Source organism: Capsicum annuum, chromosome 10 (genome assembly GCF_002878395.1).
Source record: "Capsicum annuum cultivar UCD-10X-F1 chromosome 10, UCD10Xv1.1, whole genome shotgun sequence".
Lineage (NCBI taxonomy): Eukaryota > Viridiplantae > Streptophyta > Magnoliopsida > Solanales > Solanaceae > Capsicum > Capsicum annuum.
Genome location: NC_061120.1, coordinates 138,528,976 through 138,552,647, shown reverse-complemented (window position 1 = coordinate 138,552,647; position 23,672 = coordinate 138,528,976). Strand labels below are relative to the sequence as shown.

The window sequence follows — 23,672 nt, the reverse complement described above, 5'->3', positions numbered from 1 at the left end:
GAGATTGTCTCGACAAAATATTGAAAAGTGTCTTCTATATTTGCTAATTAATAGTTGCATAAATTTAGTGATTGTAATATTTTAGTATTCGATATTGATATTATTTGTTATGCTTAAATTAGTTCTTACAAATTATTGAGTTGTTAGAGGCACTGATATACTAGTTAATAATTAGTAGTATTTTCTAAAAAAATATTTTTTCACTCACCAATCAAACACTAGAAAATATTTTTCTAAAAAATAGTCTCTACTCACCAACCAAACACCATAAAATATTTTTCACTCACCAACCAAACATGAGAAAATAAATAGAAAATTAACTTATTTTTCAGAAAAAACACTTTTCAACAAAACATTTTCCATGAAAAATATTTTCCAATCATACCAAACACACCCATAATCCATGTGTTACTCATCAATGCAATTCGAAATTCAAAATAAAGAGGGGGAAAAACCAAACCGTGCTTTAACGCTCCCCCACAAATACTCCAAATCCCTCTCTCTCTCACACACTCTTTCCTCAACATCTTCCAAATGGAGAAATACGAGAAATTGGAGAAAGTTGGTGAAGGAACTTATGGAAAAGTATACAGAGCAAAGGACAAAGCGACAGGACAACTGGTGGCTCTGAAGAAAACTCGGCTTGAAATGGACGAAGAAGGCATACCGCCTACTGCTTTAAGAGAGATCTCGCTTCTTAAGATGCTTTCTCATTCTCTCTACATTGTTCGTTTGCTGTGTGTTGAGCATATTGATAAAAATGGGAAACCCTTTCTTTACCTTGTTTTTGAGTATTTGGATACTGATCTTAAGAAGTTTATTGATTCACATCGGAAAGGACCTAATGCTAGGCCCCTTCCTCCTTCCCTTATCCAGGTTCGTGCAAACACAACTATTTTTTTTATGTGATTCTGCATATGATATGCTTGATATTGACAATTTTTCCATTTCGCCCAGAGTTTCTTGTATCAATTGTGCAAAGGGGTTGCTCATTGCCATAGCCATGGAGTTCTCCACAGGTATAACTTAGTCACTGCTCCTTTTTTTTTTTTTTTGTTTATGTAAAATCTGGTGAATTTTTACTTACAATTAATCTATGTTCTTAAAAATGGTCAATGGGTGTTTGGGATTCTCCATAAGTAGTGTAGTTTTGGGGAATCCAACAAAGATGCAACATTGAAAGTGAAAGAGTCCGGGCAACTTAGCTGTTCATAGAGTCTTTGTTATCTTCTGGTCAAATTTTACTTGCTGTTAATCTATGTTGTTCGGACTCTGCTAAAATGTTAATGGGTGTGTATTGGATTCTCCAAAAGTTGTGTATTTTCGGGTGCAGCATTGGAAGTGAAGAATCTGTGCCATTTAGCTGTTATAGACTCTTTGTTATCTTATGCCAGAGATTTAAAGCCGCAGAATCTTCTAGTGGACAAAGAGAAGGGTATACTTAAGATTGCTGATCTGGGTCTTGGAAGGGCGTTTACTGTACCCATGAAGAGTTACACCCACGAGGTTAATAGTTTTCTATTTCTTCATACTGGCATTTCTATCTAATAACCAGAATGATATAGAAAGTTAGAGAAATCTGGAAGTTAAATAACTCATTTGCATTTGTTCAGATTGTTACTCTATGGTATAGAGCTCCTGAAGTTTTGTTGGGATCTACTCATTACTCAACTGCTGTTGATATGTGGTCTGTGGGTTGTATTTTTGGTAAGTTTGTTTCGGTGGATGACTGTGTTTACTCCTCTTAGCCAAATCACCTGCTTAGATTTTTGTTGTTTCTTTAAGTTAGAAATGTTGCTATTTCCTTTACAATATTCTTGTTTCCTGATGCTTTGAATTATAATCCATTTTGGACTTTTCTTTCATTGACTAGTTTATGACATCATTATATACGTCTATAGTATGATTATTTGAAAATAATGTTTGTAATTAGTTAATGAAAATTCAGTTAAGACATAGTTTTGTTCTAATATTAAGTAGAGCGTGTTAGTTCTATAGGATGGTAGTGTTAAATGCCATATCTCGGTTTGAACATTTTCCAAGAAGTTGGATTTGGCTAGTTTATGTTCTTTAGTACTCTCCTTGTTTCAAAAAGAACGACCTCTTTTGACTTGATACAAAGTTTAAGAAAAAAAGAACTTTTGAATCTTGTGATCTTAAATTAGAGTTGTGTCAAATGTACCAACATGCCTTTTAATCTTATGATCTCAAACATGTCATGTGGAAAGTTGAAATTATAATGTTTTTTTTCGAAACGGACTAAAAAGAAAAGAAGACCATTCTTTTTGAGACGGAGGGAGTATCACATTTGGATAAGTATCACATTTGGATAAAACATTTTGAGTGCTTTGGGTTGCTTTGTACATTTGGATAAAACATTAGGTTCTATAAGAGCTTTTTTATCTCAAAGATGCTCTTTAGAAAATTGGTGTATCTGCAAGAGCGGCTGAAAAGCACCAAAATGGATATATTAGAAAACGTTTGCATTGTTGTTAAAGGCTAATGTGAGGCACGTTTAAGCTCTAAAATCCTGTGAAGCTTAGGCGTGGGCTCTTCTTGAGGTGCAGAGATCAAGGCTATACGGAGTATAGCCATCTTTTTGAAGTGGATAGATTAATTGTTTAAAGATCGCTAATTCATTACTTATCATGAAATGGAACGTCAAGATTTGAATCACGTCTAAATCAAAAATTTGGATTGGCTTTTGAACATTAGTTACATATTCTCGCTTCATATGTTTCATTTGATGTAGTTATGCTTTATTTTTTTCTAATTACTTTGTTCAGATAAGAATTCATTGTTGCTTATAGTCATTACTAACTAGAGATCTGGGCCTATGTTTTGATTGCGTTGTGCACTTACAGCCCTGGTAGACCTTATATGCTCTTGTTGCCTTTGACAGCATAAGATACCATCTCTAGATGGACTTTTAAAGAATCCGAGTATAACTACAATTTGATCACCGCGGCTTTTACCATCTATATTTCTGTTGTTAAAGCTAATTAATTCAGCCGAATAAATCCTTGTTAAGCACTTCCGTGGAAATTCTCAAATTGAAAATGCTTTCTAATTGGATCAAGTGTTCGAGCCAAACAGAAATCACCAATTGTGGATAAATTTTAAATGTTTTGGATATGGGGTTTAGCATTGCCAAAGAAATGAACACAAGAGAAAAATCCTTTTAGCTCCTCAAGGGGTTGGCCTAGGGGCTGAAGGCAAACTCTATTTCTTAGTTAAATTACACTCACACTTACTCTTCCATAGGTAGGCTATTTTAATAAGTTTTCTCTATGTGATGTAGCTGAGATGGTTCGAAGGCAAGCCTTGTTTCCTGGTGACTCTGAGTTTCAGCAATTGCTTTACATATTCAGGTATGTCTATTGTCAATCACCAATATTTTTGTATTTTCCTGCTTTCATTTTTGTGTGGATCTGGTAGGCAGGTTGGGGGTTTACCAACAATATTTATGTTGGATTTAACTTTCATCGTAGCTTCTGCTTAGTGTAATTGCTGCTCTTCAGTTAAGTAGCAAACACCTCAGGCATGGCTACTGATGAATGTCAAGGCAAAATTAATGGATCTTCAAGCATGTTCTCCAGAACGGTTTTGAGGTATTAATTAGTGATCAGGATGTTATCTAATGATACCTTTCCACCTTGATAGCTTGTCTTGGAAAAGTTGTTCAGGCTCAAGGATTGAGGTTAGGATATTCCTCAAGGATCGACAGTTTTTTCCGGATGAAATGATAGTTGGATTCATGTAATATGAGAATGACTAACAAAACCAAAAAGAAAAGGAACTAAGTTTTAGTAATATGACCAACTTTTCGCTTTTGATAAATTTGGCTAAAGCAGACGAATTGATTATCATAAGGTATGGTTATGCAAATTGTTGTAGGCTAGTAGGAACTCCAACTGATAAACAGTGGCCTGGAGTTACTTCACTCCGCGACTGGCATGTTTATCCACAATGGGAACCTCAGAACTTGGCCTCTGCTGTTCCAGCTTTGGGACCTGATGGTGTGGACCTCCTTGCGGTAAATCTCTAACTTGTTTTTATTCATGTAATACTTTCAGTCAATTTTGTTTCTTGTTCTACTGCTTCTTGTTAGAACTAAGTGAATAATGTTGTTTTATGTGCTTGATCATTGTAGAACATGCTCAAATTTAATCCAGCAGATAGGATTTCAGCAAAAGCTGCCCTTGATCATCCATACTTTGACAGCTTGGACAAGTCTCAATTCTGAGGATTCCTGTACTCCCGAAGATCACCTGTAAGGATCACTTGCATCACTTGTTTAGGATGTTCTCTGTCCTGAATGAAGGATATCGTGTCTTGGTGATTTGAAATTTGCCATGTAATGACTTTCATATCACTGTACTGTTCTGACTCACTTGTAGTTATTACAACGCTTTGAGGAACCAAACAAATTATGTTCTCTGAGTAGAGAATACAAGTATTCTCGTAAATTGATGATAAAATGGATCATAGCTTTCTATATTCTTCCTTGAACATGCACGTTGGGGATTTTAGAAAATAGGTGCACAATTTAAAAAATGCAGGGAAATAAAGGGTGTGTTTGGTTAGGAAGGAAACATTTTTGAAAATGTCCTACAATTTTATCATATATGGTTGCCTCCATAGGCTGATACAAGATTTTAAGGTTATGGGTATTACATTTATTATGTATCAAATAATTCAACTGCGATCGATAAGGATTGAAATAGGAATAATGGTCCGATCAGTTAGTTTTTTTGGTTAATTCGATTAGGAATTTTATTTTATAGATAGACAAATAATTTGATTTTAATTCTATTTTTTAATTTAGATTTAAATTTTATTCTTAAACAAAATTACCAAAAAAAGGTCATGAAAGAGCACCCCCCGCCCACTCCCGCACCGCAAACTAGAAATTTGCTTTTAAAATAGCTTTACAACATTTATTTTGTTTGATTATTTTAATTTGCTTTTACTGTTCTTCGAGTAATTTTTTTCATGTTAATTTTCAAATTATATGGCAATTACTTCCTACCAAAAGATCCAGATTTTGATAACGTTAGGAACATTTCCAAACGTCAATGAGCAATAAGCAACTAAGTATTTTTTAAAGTCACTAGAAAATACGGAGTACTAATTAAATCATTCATACTTAAATTAATGGAGAAAGGACAGAAATAGCATTTCGAATGAAATTATTGATACGAAATTAACAATTGAATTTTAATTTCATTTTCTAACCAATTGCTGATAGCTTTGTACAATACTGATACAAATTTGAATCTTATACAAATATGTATTCTATACAATAAAGATATAATTTTTATATGCATCTTTTATATATATATATATATATATATATATATATATATATTTTACACAACAATTCTACAAATTCTATGTACATCACATTACAAAAATACATATTTTATATAATAATAATACAATATTTACCCATAAATTCACTGCTCTATTTTTTTAAAGAATTATAACAGTATGATATATGAAGTGTATCAATATGATATATAAACTGTATCTGAACTACATGGGCCAAAATGACCCAAATTATGAAATGACTATATTGTGAAAATTGTTTAGCTGACTGGCTATTTTTTGGTAAAATATAAAGTGCTGGCCATTTGTTTTAAAAATGGCCAGTGGGTGTCTTTTTCGCTAAATTAATTATAAGAGCACGACCCGTCTCAGCACGAATGCAACATTAAAATATTTTGACTATGTATGATAAGTTAGATTGATATCAATTCGAATTATAAGTTGTAAAACATAAATACACAAAATATATTGACTGTTTGATAGTATTTTCTAAGAAGCCAAGTCTCACACAAGATAATTATGTATAACCTACTCATACAAATAACAAAATTCGGTGCATTTTCAAGTACAGAACTTTAATCATATGACTGAGATTTGCTACATTAAGTTGAAAATGTGAAATTAAATTTGATACATAAGACTTGACACCTACTATGTAAAATAGAGAATAACTGTTGAAAGATAAGGAAAATTTACATAAATATACATCCTAACTTTCTATTATTACATACAATTTCATCTACCAAACCTAATTATAAATATTATATTTTTTTTACACTTTCTCTCTTAAACCTTCATATACATATCACACTATCTCTTATACGTGCCAATACTCCATAATTTGTGTCTAAAATCAAGCAGCCATAATTAATGAGTTGCAAGGTTTGAATTTACAAACCTTATCTTATCAAATTGTTGAACATCATCATCCTCTTCAATTTATTTTTGAGGATAGTTTAATTTCTTAAAATATTCAACTTTACTAAATTAGAAATCTACGAGTTACTTGTTGCATGTGCATAATTCTCAACACTTTAGCATAGTAATGAAGTTTGATCCGAGTTTTAAAGAAAATAGATCAAAACACCGAAACAACTCCGCCAAGATGAGGAAGTCGAGAGAAGTTGCTCGTACAAGCTCTAAAAATTTCATTGCTAAATCTTCAAGTAAGATAATAAGTGAAGAATCATCACGACTGCGTCTTCCAAAGGTATAGTGATTTGTTGTTGAATTTGTATTTTTTTTGATTTATGCATTCTTATCCATCGTTATATAAGAATGTTTTGTTGTTATTTCAATCTTATACGTAAATTAGTTATGTATAGTGTTAAAGACATCTTCTTATACATTAAATTTGTTATGTATATGGTCAGATTACTCAGTAAATTCATGTTGTTATTCTGAACTATGATACATAGCGAGTTATGTATATATTTGTAGTTATGTCATTTGTTGGAGGTTTTATTTCAACTCATATACATAAATCTGTTATGTATATGTATTGAAACAAACACTGTTGGGTTGTTTAATTTCAGGTCATATACATTACAGAGTTATGTATATGTTATGCATCAATAGTTTTATACATAGCACAATTATGTATATGGCTCTGTTAGACAAATGAGCTGTGTGTATTTTAGCCCATATACATAGCAGTGTTTTGCAAATGAAAGAACGTTAGACATGTATATGATGTGTTATCTTTATGTTTTCAAGTTTTGTTTCATACTGTTATGTATATGTGATTTCTGGGATATGTATTTTGCAAACCCATTGTATAAGGATTGACAGTCACTGTTGTCTTGTTCTTCAAATTTTATAGAAATTTATTTTTTTTGGTTTCAAATATTTTCATACTTATGTAGTAAATTATTCTTTATATGTAAACTAGGTAGCAAAATTTTTCGTAGACTTACATAGTGAAATTTTCTTTATACGATTTTTTTTTTGTTTTAAAATTTTCTATGTCCCTTTATTTTGTATGAGTCTTTTTTCTTTGGTTCTAAAATTTTCTAGCTGATTTATGTGGTAAATTTCCTTTTAGGAATATATTTTTTGAAAAATTTACATGATTAAGGAATTCATTAACCACACATTAATAAGGTACAATATTATATAATTATTAGACTTGACTTATTTTTTAAATATCATTTTAATATAATTATTAGACTTGATTTATTTCCATCATTTTAATATAATTATTAGACTTGATTTATTTCCTTACATATCGTTAAGGAAGTTAGTTATGATACATAAGATACTTATGTATGTTAACATTCAGTTATGTATATGAACAACTAAAATCTAGGAGAGAAAAAATTTATTTTTAAAATTGGGAGAGAAGATAATTAAAAAGCAAACTGGTGGAATTTATGAAAATTGCCCAAGAGATAAAGGGTTATGTAATTATTGCATATTACTATCACATTTGACTTGTAATTAATAACCCAAAATTACATTATACTCCCTTACTAAACCGATATAAACATCCTTTCCTTTTATTTTTTTCTTCTCTTTTATTTGTCAACTTGTTCTTTGAAGTTAATTAAATTAATATTTTAAATGTTTCAAAAATTATATAAAAAAATTATAAGTTACCATCTTTCATATTAATTTAAGTTATTTGACTTTGAGAACACGATAAAACATACTTATGTGGATATTTTATTGAACCTTGCTTTTGTATATGTTTATTTCATTGAAATTTAAAGGTTGTTTGGTAGAGTGTATGACAAATAATGTTGAATAGAATGTATTAGTAATGTTTGTATTAATAATTCTTGTAAAGTAATACTGGTATTATTTATGCTAACATTATTTATTTTATACTATTTTATATGATTTATTAGAACTTGCTTTTTCAATCTTGATATATTTGTATTTCACAATTTATGGTGTATTCTATCCTACTTGCTTATAAAAGGGGAAGGGGTCATCCAAACAGGCAACACTCAAGCAGACAATGGATCAACATGCCTTGACATAATTTTATTGATCATTTGCCTCCTTTTTCTTTTTAATTTATTACATATTTTTAAAAATAAATTAAAAAAATATTATAATTCATAATTTAAAATAATTAAAAGATAGATATAAAAATTGATTCACCCCGAACATTATATCGCCGCCAGTTAAATTGAGACATAACAAATATTATAAATTATAAATACGTAATTTTAATCCTCGCGAGCTTCATAATTCATTTTATTGTGCTAGTTTAATTACCCTTCTCTCTATATGAAAATTCAGAATTTCAAAAACAGTGACAAATCAAATTATGCCGATTAACGCTATTTCATTAATTTTAAAAATATATTTTAATCTTGATTTATTTTTATTCTCATCTTGCCAACCAAGATTTGATAAGTATAGTATCCCCACTCATACCCCAATCAAATTACTCTCTCATGGACTTCACCCAATAATACACACAACACCTCACCCTTCTTCTTGGATTTCACGTTTTCTCTTCCATAAGACAACAACGACCTACAACAGCAATATGCTACATAGGCGCCGCATATGATATCGCCTATATTTACATAGGCGCCGCATATGCTAATATGCTTTCCAGTGGCAATGTACGATTGGTTAGGTGACACATTCTACTTTGAAAGGCCATAACTTCTTTCTCGGGTGTCGAATTTTAGCAAAATTGGTATCGTTGGAAAGCTAACTCGAAAACCTATCATTTTACACATAGTAGACTCTCTAATTCGACATATACAAAGAGTCATGGTTGATAGAAATTGACACAAATTATAATGTCCACTTAAACTTAATCGATCGAAGTAGTTTTCAACTCGTCCTTGAGTCAAAGGACCTCTATGGTCTAAATTCAAGCTTGAATGAATTCACATAGTACGCAAATAATTAACATGCCATATTGGCATAGGATTTATGGCTTCGGGATTATCAACGCATCGGAATCATGGTCTATATTGTAGCCCGAAATGCGGGGCATTACATTATCCCCCTTTAGGATCATTCGTCCCTGAATGATGATGCGGGACACAGACAGACACGATTTCAAGCATAATAAGGACTAGGAAAGATAAGATAGGAATAGTACCTTTTGTCTCATCATCCATCGAAGCAAACAAATTGGGATATCTAATTCTCATGTCATCTTCTGACTCCCAAGTTGCTTCTTCAACTTTCTGATTCCTCCACAATACCTTCACTGAGGCTATCTCTTTGCTCCTCAACTTTCGAACTTGGCGATCTAAAGTTTCAACGGTCTCTTCTTCGTAAGACAAGAAATTTGTCACTTTAATATCCTCTACTGGCAATACCAAAGAATGATCTCCAATGCATTTATTCAACATGGATACATGGAATATCGGATGAACGGAACCCAAACTTGCAGGCAATTCTAGCTCATAAGCAACTGGACCAATCTTTCTCAGAATCTGATATGGCCCTATATAGCGAGGGCTCAATTTACCCCTTTTTCCAAACAGCATAACTCCTTTCATAGGAGAAACCTTGAGAAACACCCAATCACCAACTTTAAACTCTAATTATCTTCTTCGAAAATTGGTATAGGACTTCTGACAACTCTGAGCAGCCTTGAGTCGTTATCTAATGATCTTTACTTTCTCCATCGCCTGATGAACAAGATCAGGCCCATACAACTGAGTCTCACCCACTTCATACCATCCTATCAGAGACCTACATCTCCTCCCATACAAAGCCTCAAAAGGAGCCATCTTAATGCTGGCATGGTAACTATTATTGTAAGCAAATTCAATCAGTGGCAGGTGATCTACCCAACTACCTTTGAAATCAATGACATGCCCTCAACATATCCTCGAGGGTCTGAATGGTACGCTCATCTTGCCCATCCGTCTGAGGGTGGAAAGCTGTGCTCAAATTCACTTGTGTACCTAAACTCTTCTGAAAAGATCTCTAGAACTGAGATGAAAACTGCATACCTCTATTGGATATAATGGACACTGATGCCCCATGCAACCGAACTATCTCTTCAATGTAAATCTTAGCATAACCCTCTCCTAAATAATTAGTCCTCACAGGCAAAAAATGGGCTGACTTTGTCAACCGATCTACAATCACCTATATAGAATCTACTGGTTTTGGGATCTCAAAAGTACTGTAATGAAGTCCATGTTTATCATCTCCCACTTCCATAAAAGCAGGGCTATCTCTTGGGAAGTACCACCTGGCATCATGTGTTCTACCTTCACTTGTTGACAGTTCAAATACTTGGAGACGAAATTAGCTACATCACGTTTCATGTTATTCCACCAATACAAGGTTTTCAGATCATGGTACATCTTAGTAGAGCCTGGGTGAATATCATACCTCGAAGTGTGCACCTCATCAAGGATTCTTTCCCGCAGTCCATCAATATTCAGAACGCACAACCTACCCTAAAATCTCAGAATACCATCTCCACCAATTTCAAATGACATAACCTTTTGTTGACCCAAATCTTTCTTAATTTGCATCAAGATGTGATCTTTAACCTGCTTCTCCTTAACTTCAGTACAAAGGGATGACTTAGCTAACTCATGAACAATTACCCCTCCATCTTTGGAATCTAAGAGTCACACTTCCAAATTTGTAAAACGGTGAATATCCTTCACCATTTTTTTTTCTTTCTTCTACATAAGAAAGGCTGCCCATAGACAACCTGCTGAAGGCGTCGGCTACAACATTTGCCTTGCTCGGATGGTAATGCAGGCTCATATCATAGTCTTTCAGAAGCTCCATCCAGCGCCTCTGCCTGAGGTTCAATTCTTTCTACGAGAAAACATACTGCAGACTCTTGTGGTCAGTGAAGATATCAATGTGAACACCGTACAAATAGTGCCACCAAATCTTAAGTGCAAACACCACAGCCGCTAACTCCAAATCATAGGTGGGGTAGTTACGCTCGTGCACCTTCAACTGCCTAGATGCATAAGCCACTACCTTACCATGCCGCATAAACACACAACCAAGTCCCACACGGGATACATCACAGTATACCACAAAGCCATCTACACCCTCGAGAAGGGTCAAAATAGGAGCAGTGGTCAGTTTGTCTTTCAACTTCTCAAAGCTATTCTCACACAGATCAGACCACACAAAATTCACCTTTTTCTGAGTCAATTTAGTGAGTGGAGTAGCTATAGAAGAGAAACTCTCTACGAACCTTCTGTAATAACCCGCCAAACCCAAGAAGCTCCGAATATCGATTGGAGTCGTGGGTCTGGGCCATTTTCTCACTGCTTCAACTTTTTGGGGATCCACTCTTATCCCATCACTGGACACAATATGCCCCAAGAAGGCAATAGCATCTAACCAGAATTCACACTTAGAAAATTTGGCATACAACTGATGATCCTTAAGGGTCTGAAGAATAATTTGGAGGTGATTGGCGTGATCCTCTTTACTCTTAGAATAGATCAGAATATCATCAATAAATACAATGACGAACAAGTCAAGAAACTGACGGAATACTCTATTCATAAGATCCATGAAGGCTGCAAGGGCATTAGTCAAACTGAAGGACATGACTAGAAATTTATAGTGCCCATATCGGGTTCGAAAGGCTATCTTGGGTATGTCTGACTCCCTAACTTTCAACTGATGATAACCCGAATGAAGGTCTATTTTTGAAAAACACTTGGCACCCTGAGCTGGTCAAAAAGCTCGTCAATCCTAGGAAGAGGATATTTATTTTTAATCGTGACCTTATTCAGCTGACGGTAATCTATGCACATACGAAGGGAACCATCTTTTTTTTGAATAAAAAGTACAGGCGCACCCCAAGAAGACACACTGGGGCATATAAAACCCTTATCCAGGAGATCTGCTAACTGTTCTTTCAACTCTTTTAGTTCTGCAGGAGCCATTCTATATGGCGGAATGGAAATAGGATGAGTGTCTGGCAACACATCAATACCAAACTGAATCTCCCTATCAGGTGGTATTCCTGGGAGATCATTTGGAAAGATTTCTGGGAATTCTTTTACTACAGGAACAGATTGAAGAGGAAGGCTCTCGGCATTGGATTCCTTAACTCGGATAAGGTGGTACAAACAACCTTTAGAAATGAGTTTGCGGGCTTTGAAATAGGATATAAAGTGCCCTCTGGGTGCTAAAGAATGTCCTTCCCACTCTATCACTGGTTCATTCAGAAAAGAAAAAGTGACCCTTCGAGTCCTACAATCTAATGTGGCATAGCACGAATGGAGCCAATCCATTCCCAAGATAGTATCTAAAGCAACCATATCTAACTCTATGAGATCTGCTAACGTATCCCGGCTACCAACAGTCACAAAACAACCCCTGTATACCCTCCTAGCAATAATAGAATCCCCCATCGGGGTGAAAACAAAAAAGGGTTCAGAAATCACACTGGGCTCAAACCCAAAACCAACAACCACATAAGGGGTCACATAGGATAAAGTAGAATCGGGATCAAGTAACACATAAACATCACAAGAAAAGATTTATAACATACATGTAACAACATCTGGGGAAGCTTCCACCTCCTAGCGGTTGGTCAAAGCATATAATCGGTTGCGACTATTCCCGGCAGCTGATGTGGTGCCCTTCTGAGGCGGGGGTGGTGCCAAAGAATTTGCCTAAGACTTTGCACTACCAACATTCTTTCTAGCAGATGGATATTTCCTCTGAAAGTGACCCAGCTGACCACATGAATAACACACTAACCAGCCCAACTGACACCTTCTCGGATGATTTATATTACAAGTCTCACACTACGAAAAAGTATGATGCTGCTGAGCCACACTACCCTGTGACTGAGTATCCTGAGCTCTGGTTTCATGGTTAGTCTGAAAACTTTGAGATTGTCTGTCTGCTGGTGGTCGGGGTATTGGGGCACTAACAGTAGACTGCGCATTACCCCAATTCTTCCTTTTCTGCCATTTATTTCCCCACTTACCGCCCTGAGGCTGACTGTGACTCTGGTCGGCTGATCTGGCTCTTTTCGCCTGTCTTTCCACCTCCCTAGCTTTAGAGATCTTCTTTTTTTTCTCTTCTACCTGTTGCATATGAACGGTTAGCCTAGCAAAGTCTAACTCCTTATTCAACATTGCCCTCTGGCACTCAAGCACAGGTTATCAGAAAGGCCAAATACAAATTTCCTCATCCGGGCTCTCATATTACTAGTCAACTTTGGTTCATAGCGGGCTAGTTTATTAAACTTCAAAGTGTACTCCTGGACACTCATACTGCCCTGCTTCAGATTCATAAACTTTTCCTCTTTAGCCTTCCTCAACTCCAGAGGAAATAATCAATCAAGGAAAGCTTCCACAAATTCACCCCAAATTGTGGGCTCAGCACTCTCACCTTTTGCATCCTCCCAATCGGCATACCCCTGATTTGCAACATTCTTAAGCTGATAAGTTGCTAGTTCCACCCCTTTAACCTCATCCACATGCATTACCTTAAAGAACTTTTCCATTTCATCCATAAACTCCTGTGGATCTTCCTCCACCTTGGTGCCACTGAACTTAGGTGGGTTTATTTTCATGAAATGTCCGACCCTAGTAGCCTCAGATGTAACAGATGCAGACCCAACATCTTCTGATCATTAAGAGTGGTTAGCTACTAACTCTGTCAGCATATGAATAGACCGTCTGAATTCTGTATTTGAACTATCTCTTTGAGCAGTCGAGGGATGGTTGACATCAGTCCGCGGAGCTCGAGGTGGACTGGTCGGGACTCGAGGGACTCCTGGAGTAGGGACAGGTTCTGGAGTGTAAGCTCTGTTATGGGTCCGCATCCCATGGGTGGGACAGACCTCATCTGCCTGAGCATTCTGATCGATGTATGACGTGGAGGCATAATTATGTTTCTAAAATACAAAAGATCATTGATTAGGGGACAGTTTAGACTTTGAAGCATGAACTAAATCACAAAGAAGGCAAACATTTCCTAAACGCCTAGTAGCCTCTTACTTATAAGTGTGGCGTGCTACACACCCATAACCAAGACTCTATCTGATGCAATTTCGCAGACACCCTGGGACCATAAACCGTGCTTTGATACCAAGTTTGTCACGACCCAAACCGGGGCCTTGGCCGTGATGAGCATTCCCAAACTCGAAGGCTCAGAATGCCCTCTGTCTATCTAGTAATCATGCACATAATTCATATGATCAAAGTAATACGGATTAGACACAAAAGTACGAAAACATGGTCAACAATTTAAAATAGTTAAAGGCCTGAAAACATGCCCAACAATATTTAATAAACATCTACAACAGTCTGTGAAATCTCTACTAACATACTATCTGAATAACTGGGACAAGGCCCCCAGCAGACTAAAAACTATACTGAAATAAATACCTAAATGACTAGGCCTTCCAAAGCAAAGAAGGCTCACCAACTGAACTCTGAGATAACCCTGTCTGTAGACTCTACTGAGGATCTAGACCCCAAGATTGTGCCTCAGTACTTGGGAGGAAAGGGGGGTCAGTACAATTGTACTGGCACGTGAAGCAATTCAAAATAGAGTAATTGAACACATATATATATATATATATATATATAATACATGAGAGAAAATTTTCATCAAACATTATGCATAAAATAGTTTCTGAAAACACATGGGAATCTTCTGAAAATATATAACCTGTCTGTAAATCCCAACTCTGATCTGTGTATTACTTCTGAGTTAGGTGCTATCCCCTACAAGTCTGATATTCTATGGGCGATATGGAATCATCCATTAACTCGACGGGGAAGCCTCCAACCTGAGTATGCCGCAAGGGTTGGAGTTCCTGAATCTGATACGCCATACGACACTTAAGTCAGCGTATAATAACATACCCGGGTCGGCAAACCACGGTTTTAGGCAATGCGTTGCTTGAACTCAAGCCCTCTTTAGGGAACCACCTAACATCTATGTATGTCCATTTTTAACCTTTTCTGTACATGCAACATTCTGAATGTCTAAAATCATGATAGTCTGAAATGTTTATTAGTCTGAGTTTGATATGGCACTGGTCTGAATTGGTATTGTCATAAAGACTTGCAAGTCATGATTTATGAGCCATAATACATTAAGATAAATCTTTCATTTAAATAATAATTTAGACTACCAAAAACATGCAACTGATATAGAAGATTTCACGTTTTGAAACTCAAGTCAAAATTATGCAAAAACTTCATCAACATATGGCGGTCTAGTGCCTTTAGCAAATCCATGCACTCTTTCATTACATGTAGTATGAACATTAAATATTCATGCTATATTCCCTCTTTAGTGATTTAAAACCACCTTTAAATCATAACAAGAGTTCAATCATTTCATATAGTGCTTTTTAAGGATGCATTGCAAAATAATTCATATGCTATGAGAAATCTGAAAAATTCATAATAAGAGGGAATTCACCAAAAATCATGCTCTCAACAAGAATTTATTCTTAAATACATGGTTTCATATATTCATATTCTCAAATCACTTTGGGAAAGGTCACAAGACCAAAACAATGATATTAAAACATTTAATACATGAATATATATATATATATATATATATATATAGATTTAAAAACCCCATTCTAAATCATGATTTTTTATGCCCATGAAAATTTAGAAAAACCCCGTGTACCTCTATTTCAAAAAATAATGGGTGTTTCTTGAAGCCTGTGTATTGGGGATTCTGAATCTCTAATCAATTTTGAAAACCCACGGTTGAATCTTGATTTATTTGGATTTTTAGTTTGAAACCCTTGGGAGTGTTCTTAAGAATTTTTAGATGAATGTGGATGTATTTTGGAGAATTAGGGACTGAATTTCGTGTTTATGACTGAATAAGAGTGGGAAAAGGACCATTTTGCCCCAAAAACGAAGTGTTTAAGTCACTTGAAACCATTACATAGGCGCCACATATGATATCGCCTATATTTACATAGGCGCCGCATATGCTATCGCCTATATTTACATAGGCACCGCATATTCTATCACCTATATTTACATAGGCGCCGCATATGATATCGCCTATATTTACATAGGCACCGCATATGCTATCGCATATGCTTTCCAGTGGCCATGAGCGATTGGTTAGGCGATGCATTCTACTTTGAAAGGCCATAACTTCTTGCTCGGGTGTCGGATTTTAGCAAAATTAGTATCATTGGAAAGTTAACTCAAAAACCTATCATTTTACACATAGTAGGCTCTCTAATTTGATATATACAAAGAGTAATGGTTGATATAAGTTGACATAAATTATAATATCCAGTTAAACTTAATCGATCGAAGTAGTTTTCAACTCGTACTTTAGTCAAAGGACCTCTATGGTCTAAATTCAAGCTTGAATGGATTCACATACTACGCAAATAATTAACATGCCATATTGGCATAGGATTATGGCTTCGGGATTATCAACACATCAGAATCATGGTCTATATTGTAGCCCAAAATATGGGGATATTACAACCGAGTATGGAAACCTGTTTTTGGAACATCACTTTTTCTAACTCTAAGCTGATGATAGCCAGATCCGAGGTCTATCTTAGATAAATAGCTGGCACCCTGAAGTTGGTCAAATAAGTCATCAATTCTGAGAAGAGGATACTTGTTCTTGACCGTGACCTTATTGAGTTGACGGTAATTAATGCACATTCTGAGAGAACCATTTTTTTTGTGCATAAATAAGACTGGTGCGCCCCACGGGGAAATGCTGGGTCTGATGAATCCCTTATCTAAGAGATCCTTCAACTATTCTTTCAATTCGCTGAGTTCTGCTGGTGCTATTCTGTATGGTGGAACAGAGATAGACTGAGTATCTGGAAAAAGATCAATGCCAAAGTCTATTTCCCTTTAGGGAGAAATTCTTGGAAGATCTTCGGGAAAAAAATCTAACTATTCATTCACTATTGGGATTGATTCAAGGCTGTGAGTTTTGGAAATAGTGTCCTTAACTCAAACAAAATGATAGTCACATCCTTTAGATATTATTTTCATTGCTCGAAGGTAGGAAATAAGCTGACCTCTGAAAGCTGATACACTACCCTTCCACTCAAGGATGGGTTTATTTGGAAACTAAAACTAGACTATTCTGTTTTTGTAGTCGACTATGGCATAGCAGGAATGAAGCCAATCCATGCCGAGAATGACATCAAATCAGTCATCTCTAATTTGACTAAGTCTGCTGAAGTGACTTTCTGAAATATCATAATCGGACAGTTTCTGTATACCTACCAGGCTATGATGGTTTTGCCCACTGGGGTAGAGACCGAGAAGGGATCTGCTAGAATTTTGGGACTAATTCCAAAATCAACTACTATATAGGGAGTAACGAAAGACAAAGAAGCTCCTGGATCTAGCAAAGCGTAAACATGTACATGAAAGATCTATAATGTATCAGTAACTACATCATGAGAATTTTCCTGATCTTGTCAGGTCTGAAGAGCATATAGTCTATTTGGGCATTGCCCGCTAGTAGCACAGGTGGTGGCACCCTACTGATTTGGGAGACCAGACTGAGCTGAGAAGTAGAGATAACTCTGATAACCTGATTGAGGGCAGTCTCTGACTTTGTGCCCTAGCTTATCACAACCGAAATAGATATCGCTTCCAGCTCTGTAAGCACCTTTGTAGTTCTTACCACAAGTCTGACAAAGGGGATTAGTTCGGGAATTGCTGACACTGCCCTGAGACTTAGAGCCTGGCACTCTATCTCTGAACTTATGAGCTGGAGCAATGGTTGAAGAAGGAGCTGGAACTGATGACTTAGGATGAAACTGAGAACGGTTTCCTCCTTCTGATTTAGGTTGACTAAAATTGAAGCTACCTGTCCTAGTTTGCTTATTCTGCTTTTCCCTCTACTTAATCTTCTGCTCCTCTATCTACTGAGCATGGATCATAAGTATGACTAAAGTCATGTCACTATTTGGCATGGCAAATCTGCACTTATTAACCACGCTATCATTTACCCTTGAATCAAACTTACTCATCTTGGCTTTGCCATCTGCAACCATATGATGGGCATATCTGTCTAATTGAGTAAACTTTAGAGAATACTCTTTCACCGTCATATTTCCCTGCCTGAGTTTGATGAATTCTAGCTCCTTATCCTCTCTAATCTCTTAGGGAAAGAATCTATCTAAGAATGAAGTGACAAACTCCTCCCACTCTATAGGACCTGTATCATCTGACCTTTCTGAGTTTCACTATTTGAACCACGTATGAGCCACATCCTGCAACTGGTATGCGGCTAAATCAGCACTCTAAATAGTAGTCACCCCCATGATTCCTATCATTTTCTGAACTTGATCAATGAATTCCTGAGGGTTTTCATCTACTTTAGACCTGTGGAAGGACGGAGGATTCATTCGGGTGAAGTCCCGAATCCTAGCTGCAGCTGAGTTGGCCACTGGGTTAGACAGACTGACAGCTGATCGCTCATTATGGGAAGCTACTGAAAGAGAAAGAGTGGTAAATGCAGTCCTAAACTCCGCATGAGAAATATGATCGTCCAAAGGTTCTTCAGGCTGAGGGGCTGACTGATTTCTACTCTTAGGAGGCATATTCTAAAATTAAAAAAAAGCGGATTAGATTGAGAGATTAACTTATGATTATGCTCATTGCATGACATGAATACTGAAATAAGGAAAACTGTTCCTAAACATCTCATAGTCTCTTGCACATAAATGTGATGTGCAACACACCCATGCACAAGACTCTACTAGTTACGACTTTCAGATTTACTAGGACTCTATTGAACCTTAGGATCTGATACCAAGTTTGTAACACCCCGATTTGCTAAACCAGAATGCTACATAGTGCTCATGACCCTGAAGGACCACAAGCTAACCCATGACTAATATCTGTACCTGTATACTGCATAAAATACTGAATAATATAGAAGCATACACTGAAAGGCCATAAGGTTCAATACTGAACATAACATAGATGAGCTAACATCTGTAGGGTAATACAATACCTAAAACAAAACTGTAAACACGGAAGTCTGAAGCATAATAGTCTGCATCTAGTCTGAAAGCCTCTACTTTCTGAATAATATGAATAAGGAGTTGATGGGATATGTCTCCAACTAATGCCAACTAATAACTAATCAATGAAATAGTGGAGAAATAATTATATCCTTGAAGGATGAGGACTCACTTCTATTTTGACTGCTAATGCTGGAATCTACTGCTGATCTGAAACTCGTGTCTCTGAACCTATGGTGTAACATAAAAAGAAAGCACCATTGCGCAAATGCATCAGTACAATGGATTATACTGAGTATACATATGAGGTAGGCTAATGCAAGGGTTAACATGCATGAATAATGCTAGCTGACTGTCTAACATGAATGCGAGAATGCATACATAAATACGTAACTATAATTGACACTGTGATATTATGATTACTGAATCTGAATACTGATGACATAACATACTAATAACTGATATAACTGATAGCATAAATAGCTATATCTAAATGTAACTGATAACATGGGTGACTGTATCTGATAGTCCTAAATCTGATGGAACTATCTGAGTTCCTTACTGTATCTGAGTCGACTGTATCTAATAGTCTTGAATCTGAAGAACTATCTGAGTTCTTTTACTGTGACTTGTACTGAAATTGTGAGAGGTAGTATTTAATCGACATGCCCATGATACACCATTATGGCTGAGTTAGGGTCCAATTAGTAACCCCAATTGGAAGGGTATCAATAACGCACCACTGGTAAGGATAAGTTGTGGGTGACCCTTATCTGATAATATCCCTAAAAGAGAATGGTGGGGACCTTATCTGACAGTGCTTATCCACCTCATTAGAGAGTGTTGATGTCTCTACCTATGCTGGCTATATAGTTTTGGAACGCAAGGATGACTTCTAAGGATCACACCCTCATCTGATAGTATGTGTCCCCATCCTTGGGTTCACTAGGTGCTAATTCCTACTCCCATCTGAATGGACACTGAACATGATTTACTGAACTGAACATGAACTGAGTTACTAAGTTCCATTTACTGACAAAATAATATTGATATCTAACAACTGACTGAGTTATGAGATCATGGAGATTTTTCCTAAGTCATAAGACTATCTGAAGTCTAAGAATTCATAGCTTAACTGAGAGTATCGTGAAAACATGACATGGCTCTAGGTACATAGCTAATATTTCGGGTACAAGTACCACCAGGACTCGATGGAAGGAAACTGACAAAGTATGACTTACTTGAATACATAATAATTATCATAATACATTTACTGAAGCATTTCATCAAACATGTGATAGGCATAAGCTTGTACGTACATGGGGATTTCATGATATCATGCTAATTAGACACTTTCCCTTCATCTAGGAATTCAACCAAACACATAATAGGCATAGAATGTGTAAACAACATCATACAACAATTAACTGTCGTGATTCAATTCCAATTCAATCATTCAAGGGTTTAGTCCTAGGGTTTCATGAATCTATACCGTTACAAATCAACCCATATTGAATTTAACACTTATTCATGGATTACAATTCAATTACTCATTATCAATATGAACAAAAGCAGCCCAATCATGAAATTCATAATTCGTGATTTCATGAAGATTGATGGTGAAACCTTCTTGAATTTGAATCTCCAATAGAAACCCTAGCTTGTTCTTGAGAAAAACATGATAGAAAATAGTATATTTTGGCTGAATAATAGCTAAATCGCGTGTTATTGGGTTTAAATAGGGGTAGAAAATTGACCCTTTTAACCCTAGACACATTATTTAATTTTAGTAAAATTTTCCCAAATTGGGCCCCTGGCGTGACACGGCGTTATCGTGTCGTGTCATTGGAAATTGACAATTGAAAAATTGAGGTATGGCACGATGCGGAGCCATCGCATTGCCCCTTCCTTCGTGACCTGATACTTTGGCACAACGCGGAGGAAATCGCGTTGAGACACTGGAAAAAGGACAATTCTAAATTTGAGTGCTAGCGCGACGTGCCATAATCACGGACACCTACTGAAAATTGCCAAATGCCATTTCCTCTTGTGGCTAATATGGAGCTGTTTTAGGATAGAAACTTGAAATAGTCATAACTTCTTACCTGTTTATCGGATTTAAGTGAATCATATATTGATGGAAAGCTTATTGAATTTTTCACATGACAAAAAGTGAAAATCTTGATTATTCCTCATGGAATAATTATCCTTTACTTTAGAAGCTAATACTAGGTATTCTTGGGATGAAATTTGCTAGAAATCATCGGGGTATTACATGTATGAAATTTGAATTGTAAACAATATATAAAGAGCTTCCAGGATTGAGATTTACTACACATTCATGCATAACCATACTTTTTAGTCGGTGTTGGTGTTTATCGTGATTTTTGATATACGAATTGATATTATAACTTGGGAATGATCATCTTCTAAGTCCTATCCAAATTAATCTCGTAACTACATCATTGAGCGGGGATGTGATTCTTTATTTTTGATGCATTAAGCTATCTTTTCGTTCATTAACTAAGGGCATTTAGGTATATCTCTATCCAAATCCTTTAACAATCAGATTCTAATGATTAAAGACATGATACACACTCCTTACATTGTTCATTACATCCCTCAAATCCTATGGTCAATTCGTTTTGGGATTTAGATTTATCCTAAAGTTCATGACGCTTTAGAATAGTAAAACAAGAATTTAAGAACAATCACATACTTGATAAATGTATAAACAAACAATCAAACTATAATTACACACTCATGATTGTACCCTCAATTCTAGAATGAAGGTGTTTATCCACTCATAGTCTTACAAATAATTCCCATAGCTGAGTTCATAAAGTAAACTACAAGAAAGTAAAGTTAAAGAATAACGTAACCGAGTTTGAGCCCCTTGATTACCTTGTCTCCTTTTCAATTCATATGTTGATACAAAAATGTGATGAAATTGTTACTAAGTTTTATATAGTATTTTGGGTCTTCCATGGGTATCCCAACACGAAATATATGCATTAAACATTGCCCCTCATTTAAAAGGCTTAAAATTAATTTTTGGACACCTCGGGAGTTACCTCTCATCGTGAGGCCTAAGGCTTATCTTTGGGGGTACGGTGCCCACCCAAGGCAAGGATGAGGGGGTTTCCTTAGGGGTTGAGGTACACACTCTATAGGCTACCTTGGGGAGGGGGGGGGGGGGGGGGTAAGGCACGAGGCACTTCCAAATAGGTGCGATTTTTCTTCCATTTGGCTCCTATCTCATCATGCGTTTGATCCTTGTTTCCCCACTTCCTAGGACTTATTTTTAGGCTTCAATAGCTTCCAAAATACCTCCATGATATCCTACAATATCAAATAACAATAATTAGTTCATACAACACAATAGAGTTCATCGAAGTACACTAGAACCAAGCATAAATCAAGTTAGCACCAGTAGTTTTCTCGTCTAAAATTCTTAACTTGTTTCAATGCACCATAAACACTTTAAACATGTAAATTAACACATAAATACACAATTATACCCTTAATACCTCATTAAGCACATCAATAATTATACATGTGACTCGATTGGTGAAAGAGTATCTCTCCCCCCAAAAAACATTTTTTTTTAGCGATGCATAAAGAAAATATTTTGTTGCGAATGAACAAGATATTGAGGAATTGTCCATACGTAAAATCAGAATTATTGATACGGCCTTTTCCACAGAAAAGGGGAATCTTGTGCTCCAATAAAAGCAGAAGCTCAAAACAAAGCTAAACACGCCTAGATAATGACGCTTAGGAGTATAAATACACCTTAGATCACCACCCCACACTTAAAGCCTTGTTCATCTTCGAATAACTCTTTTACACTCGAGCTATGACTACAATAACTACATGAATAACAAGTTCCACATTAAGCATGTCATCTTACAATTGAAAACTCATGAACACTACAAAACTTCCTAACCTCAAGAATTGACTCTACCAAGTTGGAAAACTCATGCATATTACTCAATCATGAGATCATAAAAAATCACCTGAACATCATCAAACATGTACCCTTACCCCAAGAGAGTTACCCACATTCACTCACAGATATGTAATTCATTACAAGAATGGGTGTAAGAATCAAATTTCGCTCACTCTCACAAGGAATTCACATGTCACATAAGTTGAACCATAAACTTTCCCATAGTGTAGTACTCCACTAATATTAGAATATCAAGTAGGATTTCAAGGGTTATAATATAGTCTAGGAGATGGGTAGGAACTATTTTGGCCAATAATAGTGGCTATCTTCCGTAAGTTCTTTAATACATCACACTTTACATTAGACTTCTCCCTGACCAACCACTTTTATTTTCCTACCTCTTTTTTGTTTTGTCCTATCTCTTTAAGCTAGTTCATACATCTTAAA

General features: G+C 35.9%; 1 protein-coding gene across 1 annotated transcript; it reads left to right on the top strand.

Moving 5' to 3' along the window:
• Window positions 1-381: 381 nt before the first annotated feature.
• LOC107845783 (cell division control protein 2 homolog C) lies at window positions 382-4,500 on the top strand. The gene is made up of 7 exons (XM_016690268.2): window positions 382-876; window positions 958-1,019; window positions 1,395-1,506; window positions 1,614-1,707; window positions 3,302-3,371; window positions 3,898-4,036; window positions 4,154-4,500. Exons 1-7 carry the CDS (start codon window positions 535-537, stop codon window positions 4,244-4,246), a joined length of 912 nt encoding a protein of 303 aa, XP_016545754.2. The 5' UTR covers window positions 382-534; the 3' UTR covers window positions 4,247-4,500.
• The last annotated feature ends 19,172 nt before the right edge of the window (window positions 4,501-23,672 follow it).

Coding starts and splice junctions, on each gene's coding strand:
- LOC107845783 (XM_016690268.2), top strand. CDS start 535: ATGGAGAAATACGAGAAATTGGAGAAAGTTGGTGAAGGAACTTATGGA. Junction 1,020..1,394: donor AGCCATGGAGTTCTCCACAG/GTATAACTTAGT, acceptor ATCTTATGCCAG/AGATTTAAAGCCGCAGAATC. Junction 4,037..4,153: donor ATGGTGTGGACCTCCTTGCG/GTAAATCTCTAA, acceptor TGATCATTGTAG/AACATGCTCAAATTTAATCC.